General features: G+C 42.7%; 1 protein-coding gene across 7 annotated transcripts in view; it reads right to left on the bottom strand.

The window, feature by feature from the left end:
- Positions 1–1,497: 1,497 nt before the first annotated feature.
- Positions 1,498–10,827, bottom strand: part of sh3pxd2aa (SH3 and PX domains 2Aa) — a 107,535-nt gene continuing 98,205 nt past the window's right edge. For 6 of the 7 annotated variants that reach the window (XM_044191246.1, XM_044191247.1, XM_044191248.1 and 3 more), the window contains one exon: positions 2,534–10,397. In XM_044191246.1, coding sequence (XP_044047181.1) covers positions 8,382–10,397 — 2,016 coding nt within the window. In that variant the 3' untranslated portion in view covers positions 2,534–8,381. Of the gene's footprint in view, positions 2,479–2,533; positions 10,398–10,827 lie in introns of those variants that run through there. The other variant, XR_006377536.1, reaches the window with a different exon arrangement.

Below are 10,827 nucleotides of genomic sequence, written 5' to 3'. Positions count from 1 at the left end.
AGCCATCTAGTGGAGATAAGTTGGTACGGTCACCTGTGTGTTTGGCAACACATGGAGGGTTTGATTCAAAAATGTAATTATCTGTTTAACTAAAAGGCCCACGTACTAGCTTTTTCTGGAGCTTTCAACAGCATCTCAAGGTCTTCTTCAGTTGATGGAATTTGCTCAGTTGTCCTCACATATACAGTAAAGACCATCTTTTAACAGAGGACGGGGTTACAATCTCCTACTGTACCAACTGTTATTATATGACCAAATTCCATACTTTTGTGACAGGATGACAAATGACTTATCGCCATGACAACATCCAGCGGGGGGAGACTGTGATATGTGTTTATAGCTCTGGAAAAAGCTAGCTGATGGAAGTTTTTTTTTGTGTGTCAAACTACCGTTTCCAAGGTCAAGAATAAACTTTCAGCTGTTATTACCTGATTTTAAATGTTCAATTTTTACAAAATCCAACTGATTAAAGCTGCACATATCAACAGTTTTATATTAACAGTGGATCAAAAGACTATGTGTAGTGTGAGGGGCACCCACAGAAAATGATCACCTGACTGCAGTTCCCCTCAGTTCTTTCGAGCGTTTTAGCATTTTTTTTTTTTGCTAAAAGTTTTTGTTTCAGGGTCCGCAACTTTACTGTCTGAATTCCCTCTCATCATTGTTGTTTCCAGCAATACACCCACTGTATGCTGCCTGCCCGGCACCAAACAACAGACAGAGTCACGACAACATAGAACATAGTAGAACATTTAGCAGCTAAAGAACTTGATATGTTTCTCAGGAGTTTGTGGAGACCAAAACTAAGCTAACTAACTAACTAACCAGCTAAAAGGAGAGGAGAATATTGGACTTCCTCAGGTGGACAACAACACAACTCCAAATGAACGCTAATGTTGCTCCGTCTTTGCTGGATGTCTAAATAGGCAACTCTACCATTTGCCATCTTTATATAGTGACAATATGTCAATGCTAGCATGTTAACAATGCATTAAATGCCCAACAGTTACAGATTGCCATCCAGTGTGTCTCAGTTTGTCAGAAAAGCGTGAATGATAAGCCTGACCTCCCGAAAGAGGTGAGGATTTGTGGAGATTCGTTGGGACGGAGGTGTAATCATATATTTCATGTAACTTTGGACACAAGTTATAAATCTCTCCACACACATTTGGATACAGGAGAGCAAAATATCTCGTCTCCTCTTTAGTGGGAAACTGGGGCTCCGAGAGCTCGTTCGTCTTCATTCATCGCTCTCAACCTCCTCCCACTTTTCTCTCATAAGTCATACCTCGCTATATATAACCAGCTGCATTGTTCTGCTCCTCCACATCTAAACTCACTTAATCTGGCTCGCACAGTAAAGCGAATGAAGATAAATGCCTCAATCTGTAATATTACTGTCACATACTATCTAACTATATCACGAGCAGGACGGGGCTCTTTATCTGCAGTAGCACCTGTGACCGGAAGTGTGAGACAAATGAAGAGGAGCCGGTCTAAAACAACAAGGATAATACATTTAATATTGTTTCTCTTTCGGGCAATGTGAGATACAATGTAAACATGTACAAGATACAAAAAAAAAAAAAAAAAAAAAAAAAGGAACAAGACTTGTCAAAATGAAACGGTAGATAAGAAAATGCCATTTTCAAAATAATGCACATGTGCAGAATGTCTCCAATCAGAAAGGAATTTGGACAGCGTTTGCTTTCATGTCGTCCCAGCGCACTGGTGTACAGTATAATGACACTTTGAACAGATTAGTGTGTGGCCTTGTCACCATGTATGACTTGGTGTCCAGATGACTCATCACTGGATGATTCATCGACATTTACAGTGGAATAAAGCCTCCTCAGCCTCCTCGTGGCATATCTTTTGAAAACAAGCAGTTTGCGAGAGTTAAACACAAGTTGCATAACAACAACAGTAACAGAAAAGGAAAAGAAAAGAGAAAAGAAAAGAATAGCACCTCCTTTGGTCCAACTCGAGGCCTGTCGCTGTGTGTTTGTTAGTGTGGCTGACATGCTGGTAACGGATTGTTTTTGTCAGAATTTACAGATCAAGAGCTTGATGGCATCGGGCTTCCAAGTTGGTTTTTTTGGCACGCTGCTCTCCACGGCAGGATGGTGACAAACTCGATTCTATAAATGCAACGTCGACGCTAAAAATCTACCTAAGCTGCAACTCAACATCAATCACTTCTGACAGCTCACCTCCACCACAAAAATATGGCTGCGCTCCAACCGGCACCAGAGGCTCCCACGCAGAATGGCAGCAGCCGCAGCGTTCTTGATCATCTGACTGGCGAGGGTTAATTAAGACACACTGTTGTGCTAATTAGAAACAGGGATTCAAACAGAGACAAAGAAAAGTGCCACAGAGACACAGCGGCGTGCCTCGTTCCTCGACACAGCCTCTTTCCCGGAGCTCAGAGACAGCTCCCGCTGATGCCCGCTGGTGCGTCAAACAACTGCGATTCTGTGAGGAAGTTTTCAGAATGACATAAATAATCAGAATTCTGTAATTCACAGGCTCGGGGTTTTTTTTTGTTTTTTTTTTTTTTAACCCCAGCTGCTTGAGAAAAGCCCTGCAGCTTCGCTTGTTCTTTTCTTTCTTCTCTCGCACTCATACAACTAGATATTAATTAAAAAACGTACAAAATCATCCCCCTAAATACCTCCCGTCTGCTCCCACACACACTTACTAAAACTTTCTTATCAAACCTACTCCTTCTTCTATCAAACAAATGCCATTATTAACTCAGCAATCACTCCATTCCAGAGCTGGGTACGACTTTTTTAGCCTTTTTTTTAATATATTTCCATTGTGAATTAAAGCTTGTTTCATTAGATGTGAATAAACCCTTCAAATCCTGTGTTACACTTTTACAACATTCAATTATTTTTTCAACAAAAACACAAAGGAATAAGGCCAACAAAAAAAAAAAAAAAGACAGGGAATCTACCATTTGAAGCCATTTTTTGTCTTATTCCAAAAAACTTTTTCAATACCCAGCTCAACTCTCACGCCCTGAGGGATACATAAGATCTGAAGACACTGGCAGATGAAGAAGCTAAAATCAGACGCAGAATCAGTTTTAAAGGGTATTCTATGGACGGAGAGTGAGACTGAGAGAAGATGCTGTAGTGAGAACTCATTTGTCTCTCACTGACTTGCCGTTTCGTGTGAAGCAGCTTCAAAAACGTCAAGTGCTGCAATTAAAACATTGTTTGGAGTAATACAGTTTCACAGTTCAGGTTCGGAAGCGGAGAGCTCATTACGTCTGGGGCTTTTAGAAGTTGGATAAAATGGGCTACCTGTTTGAGGGAATTATTTTTCAGTGGAAGCAGTGCCCACTAGCCTTTCATCTCCCCCCTATCAAAGCAAAGCTCCTCTCACTTCGCTCTCACCTTGTCTCCTAGAATCCACTATCTGATTCATCTCGTGTCTCCCTGCATCCTGCTCTCGCAAATCTCCTCCTTGACCTCCAAATTCTCTTCTCCTGAGCGCACCTGCAAACAGTCCATCTCATCATGCAAAAACACACACATGCACACACACAAACCCCCCCAAACCATCCTAGATATCTCAATCATTTCACCGGGAATAGACTGCTTGGCTGTGTCAAGGAAGGAGAGAGATGGAAATATGTGGGGAGGGAGGGAAGAAAGAAAGAGAGGTGGGGAGCAGAAAGGAAGTGTAGCCAGGAGGAATATGCTATGGCAGCAGCTAGTGTCTGGGATTACAGAGCTTAAGGTGCTTCACGCCTGAGAGGTGCCGTCCATTTGTTAAAATAAAAAGCGAGTGAGGAATCAAACAGGGTGCCGGCGTAGCGGAGCTGTCTCACACGGCTAACCTTCGGGAATATGTCGGGAAACTCATATATTTCCTCTGGCATGACTGACTCCTCATCATCAGTGTGTGTTGGCATACGTGCACCCACTCGGTTTTGCAGGTGGAATGCAAAAATATTACCTCACCCCCTTTTTTATTCTGCCGTGTGGATGCAGCCAGGTTTGAGAGCAGTGGAGCTGAGATAGGCTGAACTGGTAGGCCATGAGTGAAAATGAAGCCTGTAACTTAAAGGAATAGTTAGACGTTTCGGGGAAATACACTTATTCGCTGTCTTGCCGAGAGTTCAGAAGACTGATACCGCTCTCGCGTCTGTACGCAAAAAGTAAAGCGAAAGCCAGCTGTGATGTCACAAAATCCAAGCTGACACGTACACGCCTCAAACCCAGATTTAAGGTGAGCACAGAGAAACTTCAGCAGATGTCTGTGAAAACATCATTCTGCACAGTCAAGGCCAAACATCCAAGTGAGGTAACACTAAGCAAAACACAGTTTTGAGTGGCTGTAACGACATGTCTTAAACTAAGTAGCTAAGTAAATCAGGGTATTTCCCAACATGTCAGACTATTCCTTTAAGGTGGATTTATGGACACAAGCCCCCCTAACGAAAACAGGCAACTCTGTGTATTTGCCTGTACACACAGGAAGTCTTTAGCACAATGACGTATTCAGCTGTAGCACGTGGATAAGGCCTGCCTGGGGCTCAGCAAAGAGAAAAATAAAGGTTTTTCTATTTTTGGCGTACATCCTGGAAGTTGATGGATTGAACTGAAATGGCCTGAAGGAGCGTTCATCTCCCCGCTCTGTTGTTTACCGCCGAGACTCTCCCGCCGGCGTCTCTTTGCCCGCCGAGGCCGGCAGTTCCAAATGTCACCTTCGCCGCGGTGATTGGTGAGGAAAAAAAGTCCGACTTGGTTTGACAACAGTGGGGTAAATGTCAAGAGAGGCATCCACGTGGGTGAAGAGAGGGGACACGCTCAAGAGGGGAAAACAAAAAAAGAACAAGAAAACAACAACAGCACAAAAACAAGAATCAAAAATCCATTCAGGCACGAACGTGACAGCCCAGAGCAGGGCCGCTGAGGCCCCTGATGATGGGCCCATGACTCTCCATCTGTGAAGAAGACCCCAGATGGCTGTAATGTCAATACAGAATGGGTCAGCGGGTTTCTGCCATGCCATTCACAAATCACTGTCCACTGCTGATCCAGGGCATGTTAGTTATTATAAAAGTCCATCACGTCAGGAGATAATGAGATGTCACATGACTGCTTTGGTCCAATGAGATTTCCGATGCTTTCAGGGCCTTTCACATCTGCTCTTTTAAACAGACTTAAAATAATACACTTGAAATGATGTTAAAAGCTCATGACTGGCAGTTTGAATGGGAATATCTACTCCCATCGGATGTAATGGCATTGTTCACGTTCTGTGATATTTTTCCTCTTGTTGAAGCATGATGTGTTTCTTATCTATTGCACATTTCCTTGCGGGTACATTTCAGAATTTGACAAAAAGTGGCAAAAAAGGGGAAATAAGAAAGAGAAGGTAAAAGCACGAATAAAGATAGATGCTACACAGCTAAATGTATGCCTGACACAGAACGATTCCCTTGCTATTTCAGCCAAGTAAATTCAGCTCGATCAAACAAAGCAATATGCAATAATAATAATAATAATGTGCTGGAGCGAAATGTTAAAAGTGATTCAACACATTTACATAATGCCTTCGTCTGGATGGGAGAGGCCTTGTTGCCTGACAGCAAATATTAACATCCTAATTCTTCATTTTATTATTTATAGGTCCTTATATGGTCATATTTTTAATTTATATATATTAAAATGAACGCAAATACCTCACATCCTCAACTAATGATGATATTTTAAAATTTTTACAGTGTAACAATGATAATCTGTATAATGCTATACAGTGATATTTTCAATGGGGGAATAAGGTGATTGTCAAACCGTGATAAGATATAAAACTATTCATAATAAATACATTAAATCAGGCATTATGTAAAGCACAATAAAGATGAAGGAAGTACCCATGATTTGCTAAAGTTGCAGCACACAGCATGGAGGAAAAAAGGATTTTTTTATTTTCAAAAAAAAAAAAAAATTGCCCAATAAAAAAAACTACAAAATATTTTTAGCTGCACTGATATTTAAAAAAAAAAACAAACATTCAATTTCTGTACAGTTATTAATGAGAGTCACTGACCAGCAGTGCATTTCTTATTGCACTGAGGTAGGACGGCTGGTAAGCCTTGTGGGTAAGAGGAAAATCATGTTGCAGTACCTTTGACCTCCCACAAGAGGTCTCTATTTCTCCAATTCTACTCAATCTTTGGCCACTGTCACGGAGAGAACTCATTAGAGAGTTGCACCTCTCATTTGAGGTGAGGGGGAAAAAAAGTTCAAATTAAATAATTCCAAAAACTTAATCAATAAATAATATGCTGAATATTTACTGCATCTTTACATTAATGCACCATAAAAACAGGTTTAAAGTGCACTAATTCACAAAACAGAATCACTTCGTTCCTCATTATTGTCACTGTGTGATCACAGAGTAACAAATTAACAAACAAAAAACTAATTTAGCTAAAATCTTCACTAAAATAGATAACTGCAATCTAGCAGGTACTGTACTTTGTTTAATACTATGATACTGTCCAGCAGAAACATAATGAAGTTAGTGTTCAGCCTCATATAGAGAGCTCAAACTGTTCGTTAGAAAATGTATTTCAGCAGTCTTGAACATCAGCCATTTGAGTTTTGAGAGTTGGATTTTAGCTCCAAATTCTCCAATTTCACTTCTGCACTGGGGGAGAATTATTCCTAACTTGATATTTTTAGGTGTGAAGCCTTATTTATACGATCTGATAACATACGATATGAAACCCAACTATAATTTGGAAAAAAATACCTCAACTTTGAAACAAGGTAATACACTATGTTGTCCTCTATTTGATGTCAAAACGCATACTGCACAGATTATCTCATTTTACTTGTTTACTTCTTGTTTCATAGATTTTTTTCCCCGTTCAGAAACCTTGTTTTAGGCATTTTGTTGATTACACTGTATTACTTTTATATAAATAAATAGTAAAATCACAAATCGAAAGCGAATGAAATGACATTTCTCTTTGTTTTGATCATATTTTGGGTTAAATGCTTTGCAAATATGTACCTGGGATACAATTATTTCCCCTAATTTCCAGTAATTATTCAAAGCATCTACGCAACAGCGGTATTATTATATGTATACAAAACAAAACATATACAAAATCAACTGTTCCTGGAACTAAAAGCACTACAGTAAACCTAAACCTTTGTAAACTAATTGTTTTAATCTTTTGAGGTTATTAACTAACCAGATATGAGGGGGTTTCTTCTCTGGAGAGCACTGAAGTTACAAGTTGTTCCTTTGATTTTCAAAGAAACTAAAATATCCGACTGTTTTTTTCAAGTTTCACAGGTTTTTTTATACATTTGTTATCCTAGATAGTTACATCTGGGATTAAAAACATGAATATTACCGTACCATATTTTTCTGGGGCTTGAGGATCTAAAACTATGCCAAAGTATCAAACCTGAGCACCTACTGTATATTTTGCCAGTGTCTGATTGTACAAGACATGAGGCAGGAGCTTTAACTTTCCCAATTCTAGGCTGCTGGTGGAAAACGGATGTCACAAGAACGCAGAAATAATTCTCTAAGGAAGACTCGCACCAACACAAGACATTATAACACGAACAATGAAACTAAATAAAAATACTGATAACGAGATTAAAAGTTTTAGTTTGCTTGATGACTTGTGGCTTAAAACGAATAAATTCTCTGCTGACTCGAGTCCCTTAAATCTCTGTTTTACTTTCTTTAATCTGTGTTGGACCAATTAAAGCCCTCTAGATCAAAACCTTGCACTTTGTTTGCACTCTAAAGTGGAGCTCTTAATTGGTTATGGAAATACTCCTGGTGGTGTTCATAGGCCTATGGCACTTTTAAAAGATTTGGTTGATTTAATGTTTTACCATCCACCATTTAGGACCATTCAGGTGAACAAATACAAAAGGCACTTATCGGCCATCATAGTCAGTGATGGGCAGGAATAAGCATAGCCATTACCCTGCTCGACTTCTGTATTACATGATGCAAACCTCTTTAAGAGGTTATCACTCCCATTCATACCATTTTATATCTGAAAGACACTGTCCTCCTCAAATTTCCAGGGTGAGCAATCCCACCTTTCTGTCTCTCTTTCCCAGCCAAAATATTAAAAATTTTTACACTCCTCTTCGTATACATTTTAGTAAACCAGCACTAAAAGTGTCCTTCCTTATCGGATTAAAACAGCTTTCTTTTTACACACAGTCTTTTCATAAATGTACATTTTCAAGGACATATTGCTTACGGGAGACTGCGGGTAACATTCTTAAGGAGTAATGCCACCCATGTCCTTGAAGACATCAAAATGGGGAGATGGGGAAAGGGAAGGGTAGCCAAAGGATGCGGGGTGCTTTTTATTTTTTTCGCTCTAGGTAGTTGGATGGGACCCAGCCCTTGCGGGGAAGCAGGCTGTCCTGCACCTGGCAGTACCACCATCCATTGGGGTTTCTCTCCAAAACCTCCAGACAGGTGCCCTCAGTGAAACCCATAGTTTCCTCATCGCCTCGATAGTCAGCGATGGATACGTACACATCCCTGCCAAGGTTGTTGTGGATCAGCTGGCTCTTCTCTATGGGCTTGGGTCGGACTGTAGACACAGGGATGCCGTTGCGTTGGTTCACTCTGCTAAGGGCGTCCTGGACATTGCTTGTGCTGAATGAGCTCCCCGAGGACCCCAGGCTGCAGCGCTCGGCAGGCCTTGTCTGACTTTCAACGACTACATGTGGCCGTACGGTGCTGAAGGAAGCATTTCGGCGGACACCAAGAGTGGCAGAACCAGAGCCATAGTGATCACTTCTGCCAAGCGAGTCGTTTCGCCTCAGAGACCCTGTCATGTAGTGCGCATCTTTGGCTGGCTGTGTTGTGGTCACAAATACAGACTGAGGCCTCACCGCCACCTGGCGTACCCCGTTTCTCATCCTAACTCCTCCGTTAACCATCCCGGACGGCTTCGAGAAGCCACCAGGAGGCTTGGAAGGAATCGGCGGAGTGTTCCTCCTCAAGCCTTGATGCTGCTGGCTCAGACCCTGAATATTGATGTTATTGAGGGCCAAAACATGCTGCTCGTTTTTCTCCAGGCTGTTAGACTTACTACCACCACTGCCGTGTCCATCTGATTCTAACCCACCTGCATCACCCACTTGTCTGACAGGTTCCAGGTAGTACGAGGGAGCCCAGCCCTCCTCAGATCCCCAACGGATGTACCACCAACCGCTTTCCTGCTTCTCCAGAACCTCGACCTCAACCCCGGCTGGAAAGCTGACCTCAGAGTCCTGGACCTTCTTATAGGCGTCCAGGGAGCGGTAGAGACTGGGGCCCTCCACGTCTGAGTCACCACGGCTCCCTTTGGAGTAAACAGAAGAGAGATCTGAGGTACTGCGCGAACACACTGAGTCCTCTGATGAGATAACAGAGGCTGTTTCAGAGTCGTCCCCACGAGCAGGTTTGATGCCATGTCGAAACTGACTTGTAGGCCTCAGCTGCCGTCTCAGAGAGCTGATGTCCATCCTCTCAGGACTCTGGGGCTCTGATTTGGTCAGGAGTGGTTTAGGTCTTACAGAAGGCTTGGGCCTGGTGGAGGGGCTCTGGCCTATTCTCTGCTCCACATCCCGGCTGAAGGCAGGGCCTTTCTTGGGGCCTCTGCTCAATTCATCTGATGAAGAGTGGGGGCTGTTGTCCTGCAACCTGAGGCTGATATCTACATGTCTGCCCAGGGTCTGGCTTCTCCGGTTCATCTCTGGTGTCATGGTCTTCATGGGTCTACCAGCTAAAGGTGAAGATCCAGAGGGTTTGCGTGGGACTGTGGAGGAATGGTAGCTCCTTGGGGAATTCGGCTCACTGGAACCTTTGACTGAAGTTCCTTCAACGCCACTGCTTCGCCTGAAGCCGTCGTTCTCATAGATACACTCCTCTTTTGCAACCTCCTCTACAGACCTGAAGGAAGCTCTTCGATGAGTGAACACAGGGGACGCTTTGCAGACAGGAGAGGCCTTGCAGGAAGGAGGGGCGCTGCAGTACTTGTCGCTGACCACGCTGCTGATCTTCACATCCAGGACGCGCTCATCCTTCAGGGAATCTGCGTCCAATTCACCTTCGCATCCAATTGCAGGGACATCATATTCAGGCTCCTCGTACACAGGCCTGCTCTGCGGCTCAGAGACTTTAGAGGCAGAGTTAGCAGGAGGGGGAGCCTCCTCGGAGTCTTGTTTCTTGACAGGTGGAGCTGGGGGGGGGACTTTGGGTCGGGTCAGGGTGCTGGTCCGACGGTTGAGGTTAGGCTTCTTCCGCTTGTCGATGTAGGAGCAGGGGGCCCATCCCTCCATCTCTCCAATCTGCACATACCACCAGCCTCCAGGGTTCTTCTCTATCACCTACACAAAACATGGAAGATAAAACTAAATAATAAATAAAACTATCTAAAAGAGTATTTCATTTTCTTTAGGATTTGTCAAACTTGCTTAACACTGAAATGGGATAGGGTTAGGGGTTAGATGATCAAAGACATGCTGTTATTACATCTGCTATTACAGTCTTCTTTCACAGACATTAATGACAAAAGTTAACACGCTGTCTAGAGCTGCCAGCTCAACATAACTTAAAAAAAAGCCTTGAAGGAATCTATGTTGTTATCTGTTGTTATCTCTCTACCTGAGTCTCCGCAGAGCAAATTCTGCCTACATTATCACGTTCAAACACAAATCCCAAGGTGGCATCTCTATTGCCTCAGCTTTCCTGTCTATCAGGGGAGCACTCAGTTGACATTCACATTCAGTGAGCCCTGACTGTCTCATCTCAGTGACA

This window comes from Siniperca chuatsi, linkage group LG3 (assembly GCF_020085105.1).
Source record: "Siniperca chuatsi isolate FFG_IHB_CAS linkage group LG3, ASM2008510v1, whole genome shotgun sequence".
NCBI classification, from domain to species: domain Eukaryota; kingdom Metazoa; phylum Chordata; class Actinopteri; order Centrarchiformes; family Sinipercidae; genus Siniperca; species Siniperca chuatsi.
Note: the sequence above shows the minus strand (reverse complement) of the source record. Positions and strands in the feature narration are given on the sequence as shown.